The following is a 14,399-nucleotide window of genomic DNA, read 5'->3' on the forward strand; positions in this document are numbered from 1 at the left end:
GTTTGTGGATATCAATATGCCCTGTTTCAGCAATCGAGTGTTTAAGAAAAGGCACTACGAGTGGACGAAGAAATCTTTTGTTGTTTTGAAGGGAGATGCTGCTCAGACTGCTTCACCGACTACTCTAGATGAATGTGATAGATCTTCCGGCAAGCAATTTTGTGACAGCAACGAAAAATTTGAAAACTATGAAAGTGACAGTAATGATGTGAATGAAATAATTAACATTTCCTTGCTCTCTAATATTTTGTAACATAACATATTATGCCAAGGTTGCAAAGAAAGAGAACTGGTATTGAAAATAACTTCACACATTGGTTTGGCATGTAAAATGTTATTGAAGTGTAACAAATGTGCTTCAGAAGTTTCGTTTTCTGATTCTAGCAATATTACTCATAGTGGTAATAGTGGAAAGAAGGTGGATGATATAAATGTTAGGCTAGTGTATGGCTTGTGTTGCATTGGCAAGAGCAGTGCTGCAGAGACAATGACATGTGGAATTATGAACTTGCCAAAACCTCCAACCAAGTTTGGATTTTATAATGAATTGGGGGGATCTTCTGCTGAAGATATTGCTCAAGCAACAATGAAGAAAGCAGTTGAAGAAGTTGTGACAGATAATGGGAATTGCAGAGATTTAACTGTTGCTTTAGATGGATCATAGCAACGTGGAGGTCATAAATCTCTGAATGGAGTTGTGACAGCTACAAGTGGAGAGAGTTGCAAAGTAATTGATGTTACTATTATCTCAAAACTTTGAAGATGTAAGGGCAACGGAAATTAACTCAGGAAGAAGAGGAGGATGATGATAATAGAGGATGCTGATAATCCATCACATGGGGCAGGAATGCATTAAAAACCTTTGGAAGCCATTTCCCATAACTGATAATTTTCATCTTTCAGGAACATTTTCTCAAAAACTGATAGCAGTGTATCAGTGAAATTTATCCACAATATTGTTTACTTCTTTTCCTTCATTTTTATGACAAATTGTAAAAAAATATTGTATAATTCAATAGTTATAAAAAAAGTGCAAAATTTTAGAGAAAAAATAAGCATCTGTTTAAAAAAAATGTAAAACAAATATCAATAAATATTTCTTAACATGGCATTATAACTTTGTATAGAAATATTCACTGAACATGTAGTAAAAATTTCAGTTCAATATGTTTAATGGCTTTAGAAAAAAATGTTCCTTCTATTTGCTAAAATTAACATGGGGGAGATGGATTGTCCTGGCCACCTTAATATCCAAAATACAGATCACAATACTCCACAGTATCACGAGTATAGTAAACACCATTGTATGAGAGGAAAGAAAATCTTTTTCAGAAAGAGCACGTGGATTCATCAGCAGAACAATCAAGTGCAGCTTTAAACGTGATAACATGAACATCACACTTCAGAAGTGAGGCAGATCACACTGATCCATAACAGAACTTGCGTAACTATAGTATTGAAACCATCACATCATAAAGAATATAAAATTACAACCTTGCGACAGAGAACTAGCTAGCGCAGCATTATGTCTGATAACTGAACCAACACACTCATAGATATCAACAAAAGAATATTCTGAAATACATCATTGTCCAAAAAAGAACAGCAATATCAACTAGAAGAAGAGAACAAATAGAAAGGAATCCAATGAGGACCTCATAGAGAGTACTGGGAGTTCCGCAATACTAAAAAAAAGTATTGTATACAACAGTCATTGAAGGAGAGAGGCACCAAATAGAGACGTAGGCTCCGATGACAAATGTGCTGGCAAATAACAACGCTACAGAAAGGCATCCCTTGCTACAGAAGCCAATGACGCGGGATGCCATTGAAAGGATAAGAGCTAGTTCGAAAAAAGGAATCCCCTTATCCCTCCCAATCCATAATGCACCATTAGCGATAGTGATGGATACCAGCGAACCGACTATCAGGGCAACTCTCCGCCAGTATTTCCAGAATACCTGGAAATCTTTGCTTTTTTTCTTTCTCAGGAGCTAATGAAGGCTCAAACCAATTGGATTATGTAGAAGTGAGAGCTGTTGTCCATTTATGAAGGTATTCGACACTTTCGCCCTTAAGTTGAAGCTAGACAATTTACAATATATACAGGTCATAAGGCAATCACTTCTGCTGTTTACAAAATCAAGGAATGTTGTCCGCTGCCAGCTAGAGTTTATCGGCAAATTCACAACAGATATAAGATGCATAAGAAGGACAGAAAACTTAGTAGTTGATTCTTTTTAGAGTGGACGCAATTTTTTTGACATAAATTATGATCAGCTTAGGGCAGTGCAAGGTACAAGAATAATTAATGCGAGATACATGTAGGAGGAAACAATATATCTCTTGACACGTTCAGGATAATATAGTCACAGAAATTTGACAATAAACCACATCGTGATGCAGAATACCTCCCTTGCAGTGTCTACCATTGGTATTGGTTGAGCATGTGCATGACTCTTTCCGGCTTACTAAATGAACCTGAAGAGGGCGGAAAAAAATATGGAAACACCACAAACACGTTACTACACCTAAAACGGTGTAGGGAAACTTTGACAACCAAAACAGCTACCCGTAGTCTCAGAATGGATAAATACAGGTCCTGTACGGTTTTCAAGGGAGTCTGACACTGATCAGCCAGAACATTATGACCACCTACCTAACAGCCGGTATTTGCATCTTTGTTAGCGTAACAGTAGTAATGTATTGTGGCACGGAAGCAATGAGACCCTGGTAGGTTGCTGGAGAAATCTGGCACCACATCTGCAAACACAAGTCACCTAAGTCCCGTAAATTATGGGGAGGAAGGCAATGAGCCCTGATGCCAAGTTCAATTACATCCCAGATGGTTTTGAACAGGTTCAGATCTGGTGGGTTGGGGGTCCAGCAGATCAATTGGAACTCGACGCTATTTCTCGAACCATTCCGACACATTCCTACCCTTGTGACATGGCGCACTTTGTTGTTGAAAAATGTCATTGCTGTATGGAAACATGATCACCACGAAGGGGCGTACGTGGCCTGCAGTCAGTGTACGATGCTCCTTAGCTGTCATGGTGTCTTGTAAGAGCTCCATAGATATCACAGATGCCCACGTCAATGTTTCCCCAAGTATAATGTATCCGCCACCATCTTGTCTCTGTCCCATAGTACAGGTGTCAACAAGCTGTTCTGGAAGACAACGGATTCGCGCCCTCCCATTGGCATGATGAAGAAGGTATCAGGATTCATCAGACCATGCAACACTGTGCCAACGTCTACTGCTGATGGTCATGCACCCATTTTAGTCCTACTTGCCAATGTCATGGTGTTAACATAGGCACTTGCATGGGTCGTTGGCTGTGGAAGCAAAGTGTTACGAGTGTTCGGTGCACTGTGTGTCCAGAGGTACTTCTCTGCCCAGCATTAAATTCTGATGTTAGTTCCACCACATTTCGTCGGCTGTCCTGTTTCACCAGTCTGTTCAGCCTACAATGTCCGACATCTGTAATGAGATGCCTGGACATGGTTTCGCCAAGTGTTGAAGACATTCTCTACAGCACTCCTTGAACACCTAAAAAGTCGTGCAGTTTCAAAAATACTCGTGCCAAGCCTCCAGGCCATTACAATCTGCCCTCTGTCAGACTCAGATAAATCGCACGCCTTCCCCACTGTCTGGTACTACATGCACCGTGCGTGTGTCTGACTAGTAGTTATCCCTCGCCTGGAGGCGCTGCTATCGCCTGGATGGGTTTAAGTCGGCATTAGGTATGTGGTCATAACATTCTCGCTGATCAGTGACACCACTCTTGCAGCAAGATAGTGGCAAGTTGAGCCTACGATGTTACCTGAGGGTAGCGATCACGTACTCTTCTCACTAAAGTAGACCCAAAAGACGCAATAATATTGAAATCTGGTGGCTGTGATGCCTAGGAGATAAATGGCAGCTCATCTCTATGCTCACAAAATGGGTCTTGGATGGCGCAAGCTGTGTGAACAGAGATTGTGTCATCTTGGAATACAGATTCACCATATTGGGAGAAACAAGGCACCTAGGGATTGACCTGAGCAGCCAAAATGGTCACATAGTCCTTGCTACTAATGTGACACATACAAGCAAATGACGTTCATCCGTAGTTCCATACACCAGGTAGACCAGGTTTTATGGCTTTAACACCATTATTTCCTGTTATTGTGCAATTCTCTGCTTCTGGAACTCCCTTCGTTTTGCTTAGGTGCTGACAGGGTTCGTGAGTGCGACATTCATTTCTGCAGAGACTGTTTCATCTGTCGTCTACTTACTTTTCGTCACCGTCCTCTTCAATGATCGTCTGTCGCGATCACTCAACACATACTTTCGTCCACGTTGTGACTTGGCGGATAACGTTTTTTCCACTTTCCTCGTATTCAACATAAGTCTTCGATATGGTGCCGCTTGAAATACCAATCACTTCGATTCCCTTGGTTAGGGAAGCACTCACCAAACAAGAACCAGCACTTTGCTTAAGTTCATGTTCATTTAGCTTGAGCTTGATGCACTCTCAATTACACAGAACACTGCTCTGACCACAATTGAGACTTGCAACGTATTGGAGACATTGAAAAGTTGCCTTTCATGGTCAAATAGAACAGCGCAACCTGCAGGCATGGTTAGCGTCTGCGTTTATCTTCGTCCACTCATTTCTCGTGGTGTTTCCATATTTCTGTCCAAACCCTGTGTAATTAAATATGCTGCACTCCTTTGGATCTTTTATATTTCTTTTATCTGTCCTATCTGGTATGGATTTCAGAACGACGAGCAATATTGATGAATTGGTCATACCAGAGTTTTGTAAGCTATCTCCTTTGTGGGTGGACTACACTTCCGTCAAGATCCTTCCAATGAATCTCTGTCTGACATTCGCCTTACCTGCTATTAGTTTTTATGTGGTTGTTCCACTTTAAATCATTCTGTACTGGTATTTCTAGATATTTAATCGGTGTGGCTGGTTCCAGTGACTGTTCTGCAACCGTGTAATCCTAGAACAATGAGTCTTTCTGCCTGTTTATGCTCAATACATTACATTCGTTTATGTTGATGGCCTGCTGCAAAATCCAGTATCAAGTGTCGATCCTCTACAGGCCTTCCTACATTTTGGTATAACTTCATAGTACTGTGGCTTCTCGGTATACAACATAATTATCCACAGAAAGACTCATGGATCATCTGACATTATGTAATACGTCATTTATATGTATTGTGAAAAGTAATGGTCTCATAATACTCTCGTGGAATACACACAAAGTTACTTCACATATGAAGATTAATAACGTTTGTCCACAAAATAATGTCAAAAGTAATATTTTAAAGCTTCTACTGGTTGGAGCACAACCTACATGCACGAGCTTCCTTCAAACCCCCAGAGGGTCAATATGTATCTCTACATGAACCTCTGCTCGGTCGTCCATTTCTACCTGTGGTGCAGTGTTTACATGGACAACAGCAAACAAACAAAATGTCTTTCAGAACAAAACATCTTTCAGTGTCACAAGGCGTTTTTTGAAGGCCACAGTGATGTAAACGCCGAAATTCACACTGGACGATCTTCATCGTCGAAAGATGAAGACAGTGTGACTCACGTACATGAACTCTTGAAGAAAATAATAGAATGAGTGTTTCTCTGATAAACAAAACCATTGTCCGCGAGACTGTAACTGAACACTTGAAGATGAAGAAAATGTGCACAAAACCCGTTCAAAAACTTTTAACTTACGATCACAAGTCCAATTGAAGACCTTTTGGAATTATGTGCAAATGGTGTTACTGTTTTGGGCATGTTATAACGGAAGATGACTCGTAGATTTTAGACTACAACCCTGAGACAGAGAGACAGAGTTACAATTAGCACCCCTGATATTTATCACTCTACATAAAGGCACGAGCGGATCCTAAGTGAAGGCAATACGCATTATCTTCTTTATGCTAGTGGTACTGGTCACCAAGAGTTTGTACTAGATGGATAGACCGTCAGTACTGGCTTTCATGTGAAACTGCTAAAAAGTCTGGAAGAAAAAAGATTTGCCGGTGTCAGGCCACACATAGTCAGTTTTTGGAAGCTCCACCAAGGTAATGCACGCAACCACACTGTCTTCTTGGTGAGCGATTATCGAACAGCCTTTTTTTTGTTTCCGCAGCTCAAGACACCTTTGAAAAGGCACTGTTTAGAGGCCACTGACAATGTGGGAGCTGCTGTTACGTGTGTCTCAAAGGACATTACAACCTATGCTTTCCGGAAAGCATGCAACGATTGGAAATTTCGATGATAAAAATTGGTATTTTTAAGAATTTTGATGCAATGTTTCGTTCTGATCAATGAATTAATTTTTATGGACTTTTATAACATTACTTTATGGACAGACCTTGTACTCGTGCTGTGTTGTGTTTCCAGAAAGACAAGGAACACGACGTCAACTGGGGCACCGATATTTAATGCTTTCTTGGTCTCGTGGACGAACAGAGCAAGGTGGGTTTTACACGATCGTTGTTTTCGGAACCAATGTTGATACTTACAGTCGAGAGTTTCTATCTCCAGAAATGTTATAATAGCTAGCCTAGAACATTTGTACAACAGACAGACGTGAGAAATACACGAAAGAAAACAGAGAAGAGTTTTCAAACTCACAGAGAAAATGCGTGAACCTACGTGTCATTCGTCTGCTTACGTGAAGATGACTGCATGCTGTCACAAAGTCAATTTGGTCGCTGAAACAAGTGCCACATCCATTCTGATCGGAGTCGAGTGCGGGCGTATCAACGAAAGCGAAGGCAAAGGAAAGAAAAAAATACGCGACTCGCATAGTTGTCGAAGGACTTAACAGAAGTACAGTAAACAGGCAGCGCAGGGTAGATCTTTACACAAGTACGGTAAATAGGTAGTGTAGTCCATTGTGCCCGGGTTCCCGGGTTCGATTCCCGGCGGGGTCAGGGATTTTCTCTGCCTCGTGGTGGCTGGGTGTTGTGTGATGTCCTTAGTTAGTTAGGTTTTAGTAGTTCTAAGTTCTAGGGGACTGATGACCATCGATGTTAAGTCCCATAGTGCTCAGAGCCATTTGAACCATTTTTTTTTTTTTTTGTAGTCCATTGTCATAATCATCCCTTGTACACTATACACGAGAAAAGTGTAGACAGAGTGGTGCTCGACTACGATATTATTTCGCTTGGCTATTACCGGAAACACACCGTGCCGTTACAGTAAGCAAGCACTGGAAAAACAAGGAAAATGCATGGCAGTGTCAATACTAGGTCAGTTGCGAATAAACTATTAGCCCTGATTACGCGCTGACTCATGATAAGCCGACAGAACCGCCCATAATAATGTCGTCGGTTAACAGTCACACGATTCACATAGGTGCTTGACGAAGACTTCACTGACATGGCTCTTAAAAATCTCTCCGTTCTGGAATTGAGCTGTACTGTTGCGTGCAGAGACACAATTCGACTTACCTATCAAGTCGTTCCAGTTGTATACGGTGTCTCTCTGGAAAAGGACAGCCGATATTTCCTTGAAGTAGACGTGTAGAATGGTGTGGTTCCTTATGGTGATGTTGCTGCTGCAGCAAAATTAATTTATCAGCAGTTACTGATTCTATCTGTGAGTTGAAAGAGCACTGGATAAATTTAGAAATGGGAAACACATAACTTGCTTCTACACATTAAGACTTTGTGAGCATCCAAACTTATCAGTGCAGTAAAGAGGCCACACTTCGATTTTAGCAGACACTAAAAATAAAAAATAAATGTACTATTAACTAGATCTATTTTATGCAGGAACGGCATAAGCGTTGCAATTTAAAAAATGGAATGTTAGGTTTATTAAGCTACACTGGTTTTCGGGGTAGCTGCTGTTTACTATTATATCGACATGTTATTAAACATTGCCATTCGAATCCAAGTCTTCAGTTTTCGAAAGTGACAGTATAAAAATCTGAATGAGTACACCATGAATGTAGATTCGGGAAATAACCAACTCGTGGATGACTTTGTGCTGAGTATAGTGAAGTATGGCGCTCAGATATAAACTGGAAACATAAAGGAAACTGATGACAATAAATTATTTGTTTGCACCTTGATGAAAGAAAAACATTTTGGCAATGGCGATACTTTCCTGCCACGAGCCGCTATAACCGGAACAAAATTGTGCAAAATTTATTATTTAATCCTTTGACACCAGCGGTTTCAACCAGAACCGTTTTACGTACCAGAGTCTTTTGCATGAAACTACCTAGGCCACTGCGAGACATAGACATCTCGTGGTACAATGAGGTACTTCTATTAATGTAGTGCATGGTAGCAGCCACTTACAGCAGTAAAAGCAACAGTCGGCGTGGAGATAGTGCTATGTGGTTATAGGAGATTGTCATATGTGACTCTTTTATTGTGATCAGATTGAAAAGATAATTGACAAAATACAGTATATATAACCAAAGCTATTGTAACATAAATTTGAGTTTATCCTACTGCTTTTACGAATAGTTTCGAAATGAAAGCACTGGGACAGTATATACTTTTGATATAACGTTGTTAAATTTTAGATCCATTTTTTATTTTTATTTACGAATGTAAATTGTTTAGATATTATGAGTTCATGAAAATTTCGAGATGTCGGATAAACGCGAATTTGCTTTCAGATATATCTTATGAAATGATGGGTGATTTAAAAATGCATGTCCCAAAGTGAAACCAAATCCTTAAAACAATTGATTTTTTGCTTTTGGCCATCTTCTTCCTGTATTCGTTGCTTACTGTGATGATAAAGAAGTATTTTGTAAATATTTTTAATATTAACTTTTTGTATTATTTGGACTCAAGGCGGTGAAGTGGCTGATGTACCTACTTTCTTCGTGTATATGACGTTGCAATTGAGGCCTTCCTTGTCCTTTTTGATTTTTATATACATTCTTTTCATACATATATTTTTACCTTTTTTAGTAATGATACTTAACGTGCACATCATTTTTTCCAGTATTTTACACAGGAATAAAATTTTCGTTGTTATTAACTTAAGGTGCATTTATTTCTCAGATGCACTTAACCAACCTTGTATTCCAACCTACTTCCTGAAAAATATTAGCTTACCCTAGTCTGAAGTAACTTGGCATAGTTCTAAAGTCTCTGTTTGTATTTTTGACGAACTCAATGTACAAGCTTTTCAGTGATATTTTCGTTATTAATGAGTAGCGAAAGAGTAACACTGTCAGCTCCAACGGTTTAATAAGCATTAAGTACTGAAGTGAGAAACATGGTCATCAAAAACTAAAAACTATGTCAACTGACCCCAGTCTCTAGTAAGTGGAGCCAAAGACCCATTGGGAAGCTGATACTTTCGTAATATGGACGATTGCTCCTTCACTTCCCATTCTTCTCCCTTCTCTATCCCTCACACACATGCCCCCTTCCTTACACACACACACACACACACACACACACACACACACACACATACACGCGTGCGCGGGCCAGCGCAGTGGTATCAGACTTCTTTCTTACCCATAGTTTTCACTACATTACAGCATTTTCTTTTTTTGTATTGTCTTATAGCTTTGCCAACAGTCAGAAGCAAACCTACTGGTCACTTTCGCTACTGCTTACTATTGCTTACTTTCTCCAATAGAATTGATCGAATTCGCTGTAAACGTTTGAGAAATGTGTTTCTTTTATATTTAGACAAATTTTGCACAACAATCAATCAGTACACCTTCCTTTACTTGAGCTTCCCCTATAGCGGTAGGAAACAAAAGGATGCTTTAGCAAATGAAGGTAGATGCTATGAAAATTGTAAGTAGAGTGATGAGTTTGTGCATGAGGCAGGAGAGTAGGGCTGAATATATTATTAACTAGAGAACTCCTTTTAAGAAGTCAGAAAGGAGTGACATCATTCGATTATCTGGCTCTCAGGTTCTACGCTCTTTAGGAGACAATACCGAATTTTTTTGTATTCTTTGGACTTGTATTATCTAGGTTACCCAGAAGCACATGTACTTACAAGAACTTGGTGGTGTCGTACTGGGACTGGAAGAGCCATCCCGACGTAGCACTGAGGTAATAAGCGACGTCGAAGCAACCAGGATAGCAGTCGCAGGACATGCCTGATTCATCTCCAGACACTTCCCCTCTGTCTGGTTTGAAGCTGCTGAAGAACCCTGCAAGAGAATGAGTTTAACAAAGAACGCCATTTACAGCAACAGGAAGTGGTTTCAGAGTAATTCGCGTCATTACATTTAGCATTTTTTTTTCTGTTCTGGTTTACAGTATTTATTTTAACGTTCCATTTCGCTAAGTCATGAGTTTCAGCTATGCTTGCAGCTATTTTGCGATCATTCAGGGCATTTAATATTAGACTGAGACTCAGGAGATAAGAATATATCATTTCGTACCTTACAGAGATAGGAAAACAAGCACTGTTCTTACTACATATATCACATTAAAGGGCGGCTTGCTTTATCATCGCATGTGGCTTTAGTGTCGCTCTAGCGCTAACAACTGCTACTGCAGTGAGTTTATTTATTTATTTATTCAGCATATTCATCAAATCCAGTATGAAGTACAATGAAGTACAAAATGATAACTAAACTTGACGTAAATCTAGTGTTCACAAATAAAAGTAATGACGATTGTATATTGGTCTACATATTACAAAATTTTCAAATTACATACTTTGAAGTTCACGTATTCACTAACTAAATAGCAGCAGTTGTACTGCAGATATATTCTAACAGATCTTTCAACTGCATTTATATCTGGCACACTTTTTAAATCATCTGTCAACTTGTTGACATTACAAGACGTAGCTTTCTCACACCAACTTGTATTAACTGGGATTACATTTAAGATTACTTTTAATCTAGTACTGTGATCATGTAGGTCACATGTTTTCTCATCATTGCAAATTAATATACAGGGTGAGGCGAAAAGATCTTCACAACTTTGGAATGATACAGAAATTCATTGAGTTAACTTACAGTATCGGCAGGTGCGTCATTTTATAGCAATCAAGTGTCATTTTGGTTCGTTGTGACTACCATTTGTGATACGGCAACCATTGCACCGGTAATCAATTTCTTCCCACACTGTTTGAAACAAATCGGGTGTAAATTGTTCAACGGCAGCGTAGGTTCGATTTTTCAGGTTGGCCTAACTGTTTAGCATGGGAGTTTCTTTAGCGTATTCGGTGCGAAATTTACGCCGAACACTTGTCGCAGAGTTCGTTTCATGAAACCAAAAGACACACCGAGCACACTCTGCATCAGTGAAAGTAGCCATTTAAAGTGTACATTACGCTTGGGCTCCTGGTGGCGGTATGGTGTACTGGTGCACTGAGTAAATAAACCTTGATATTGTTTGGTACATAATGACATATCTATCGATTCTGTAAGTTATCTCAATAAATTTATATCATTCCAAAGTTGTAGAGTTCTTTTTGACTCACCCTGTATATTAATTTGCAATGATGAGAAAACATGTGACCTACACGATCACAGTACTAGAGTAAAAGTAACCTTACATGTAATTAATGTGCCCATAATGTGCATGCATGGTAAAGGTAGTGCGTTCAGTATTTTAAGGATGGTTTACGTAACTGTCTAGGTCTGCTCCTTGCAATATACCCAATGGCAATACCCAAAAAATTGCCATATCTGCTGCGGAATTTCCCCAGAATATGATGCCATGTTTTAGATGTGCATTAAAATATCCGGAGTAGGAATTCATTAATGACTGCTCATTTATGCAGCGTTTTAGGGCCTATAAAAGCTAACACCCTGTATTCAGCTTGGAATTGTTGAATTCAATATGTTTGTCGCATTTTAGGTCACATTGTGTCCAAATATCAAGAAATATTGTTGCTTCTTCATTTAAAATGGATTGGTTGTTGATGATATCAGGATAATGTATGATGCTATTTTGGCAGCTATGCAAATTTGTTAATACTGTTTACCTGTTGTTTATTTTATAGGCTGCTTTATATTGACCATTTACTTAGTCGACTTGTAACAGAGCGAACTACATGTTGGATATCCATTTTTATTTATTTTTTGCTGTTTTTACTAATGCTGTGTCATCAGCAAGCTTAATTGGAGCCGTTTTAACAAAACTCAACAAACACCATTGTTTTTTCAAAATGTGCTTTAACGGATCCTGGTTCCTTTATAAGAGTCTGATCCAATGGCTAACAGAAAATACTACGAAACTGAATATTCGCCATCGTAAAAGGCGCTTCAATATAGGAACATTTCACAAAACTCGACACTCCATTTCTCAAGATTCCTTAGTCAGCTAATCGTACTTTGATTCTACTTGATCTTAAAAGTTACATGCAATAACCTTAGCATGTGTTTATTATCGGGCAATTACACAACATCCTGCAAGATAAACGAACTGTTAGCTTCGATTGTTAGAAAAAAGTGCGTATTATATTTCTCTTTTCTGTTCAGCCACTGTTCCACTATAGCAATAGTAGCTATTGTAGAATGTTCTTGTTAGCACATCAGTATTAAGATATTAGAAGATCTAAAATATTCTAAATCAGCACAACGCGTGAAAAATCAGGAGACGACAACGTGAAAAGAGAAACAAGAGCACGACTGCACTCTCAAATAAAGATCTAGATATAGACTGTAACTATATTGAAACAACAAAGGAAACAGCATGGTAAGCAGCATGTTTGTGTTTTTATGACCTTACTCATTTTAAACATAGCCTGTATATAAGTAAGACAAGAGCTGAACAGGATAATTTCTAACTACGATACATGAGAGGGGATTTACTTAAAAGACGCAGAAGGAAGGAAGACGATAAATGTATACGAAGATATGTGTCAATCTCATACCTTATAAGAGAAGAAGGCTGCAGAGAGATGGGTGTAAGTGTAAACTGAAGGTGAATGGGGGGAGAAAGGAAAGGAAAGGGAAAGGATTACTGATGTCAGCTGCGTAGGGACATTACGTGGAATCAGCAGCGACGAGTGGAAATGCGTAGCGGACTGGGGTTCGAACCCGGGCTCTCCTGCTTACTAGGCACGTTCTTCAACTACGCTATCCAGGAAATGTGCTATCGCAACTGCGCGGACTATTTCGACACGCCTCACGACCGAACCACATCCCCATCGAGTGCCACGTGTCCACAGTCCCTCTCCATTTTCTACATGTTCGCTGTTCCTAGATTGCTGCAGAAGGTAAGACGAAATAGTGCATCCGCAGTGAAGAAGATGGATCATTTGCCCATCTAGGAGAATCGACTATATTAGTGCTTGGTATCTATTCTTTCGGATGGATGTCTAGAAGAACAGACACCACACATTCATATACCACTGTACGTGCCCCAACATTCAGAAAAGTGGTAGCTAAGTCTGATTTTATTTTGAGTCTAAGCAAACAGTTTGTAAAAGGACAATAGCTGTCTAAGGAAAATTGAGATGGACAATGTCCCAAGCTGCATGAAAGGGACGAGCAGCAGACGCAGTTCATTAAGGAGGACAACCTTCAGTACAAATGCAGATCTTCTCATTAGACATAAGTTTTCTGAGTATGGTACTGAGCCATAACATAAACTATACTAGAGAAACCGACGTATCGGCCACAGTTACAGTGGTCTTCTCTGGATCTGCAGGTAGAGCTCATTGAATTCAAATACTTAGAATGTATACTTGATAAAATAAAGAAGAGTCATGCATGAAAAATGGATATATTGAGTTTTGTAAAACCTTGTAATTTGTAACATTTTTCTCAATAAAGGCTGTTGATGACGAACTTCAATTAGTCCTTCATCAATTCCTATCTACACTCCTGGAAATTGAAATAAGAACACCGTGAATTCATTGTCCCAGGAAGGGGAAACTTTATTGACACATTCCTGGGGTCAGATACGTCACATGATCACACTGACAGAACCACAGGCACATAGACACAGGCAACAGAGCATGCACAATATCGGCACTAGTACAGTGTATATCCACATTTCGCAGCAATGCAGGCTGCTATTCTCCCATGGAGACGATCGTAGAGATGCTGGATGTAGTCCTGTGGAACGGCTTGCCATGCCATTTCCACCTGGCGCCTCAGTTGGACCAGCGTTCGTGCTGGACGTGCAGACCGCGTGAGACGACGCTTCATCCAGTCCCAAACATGCTCAAGGGGGGACAGATCCGGAGATCTTGCTGGCCAGGGTAGTTGACTTACACCTTCTAGAGCACGTTGGGTGGCACAGGATACATGCGGACGTGCATTGTCCTGTTGGAACAGCAAGTTCCCTTGCCGGTCTAGGAATGGTAGAACGATGGGTTCGATGACGGTTTGGATGTACCGTGCACTATTCAGTGTCCCCTAGACGATTACCAGAGGTGTACGGCCAGTGTAGGAGATCGCTCCCCACACCATGATGCCGGGTG

At 39.9% G+C, this 14,399-nt stretch overlaps 1 protein-coding gene across 1 annotated transcript in view; it reads right to left on the reverse strand.

The window, feature by feature from the left end:
• Positions 1-9,997: 9,997 nt before the first annotated feature.
• The window catches only part of LOC126279474 (pickpocket protein 28-like), a 108,254-nt gene continuing 103,852 nt past the window's right edge, over positions 9,998-14,399 (reverse strand). The window contains exon 10 of the mRNA XM_049979684.1: positions 9,998-10,158. Within this exon, the coding sequence (XP_049835641.1) occupies positions 9,998-10,158 (161 nt within the window). The remainder of the gene's footprint in view (positions 10,159-14,399) is intronic.

Source organism: Schistocerca gregaria, chromosome 1 (assembly GCF_023897955.1).
Source record: "Schistocerca gregaria isolate iqSchGreg1 chromosome 1, iqSchGreg1.2, whole genome shotgun sequence".
Lineage (NCBI taxonomy): Eukaryota > Metazoa > Arthropoda > Insecta > Orthoptera > Acrididae > Schistocerca > Schistocerca gregaria.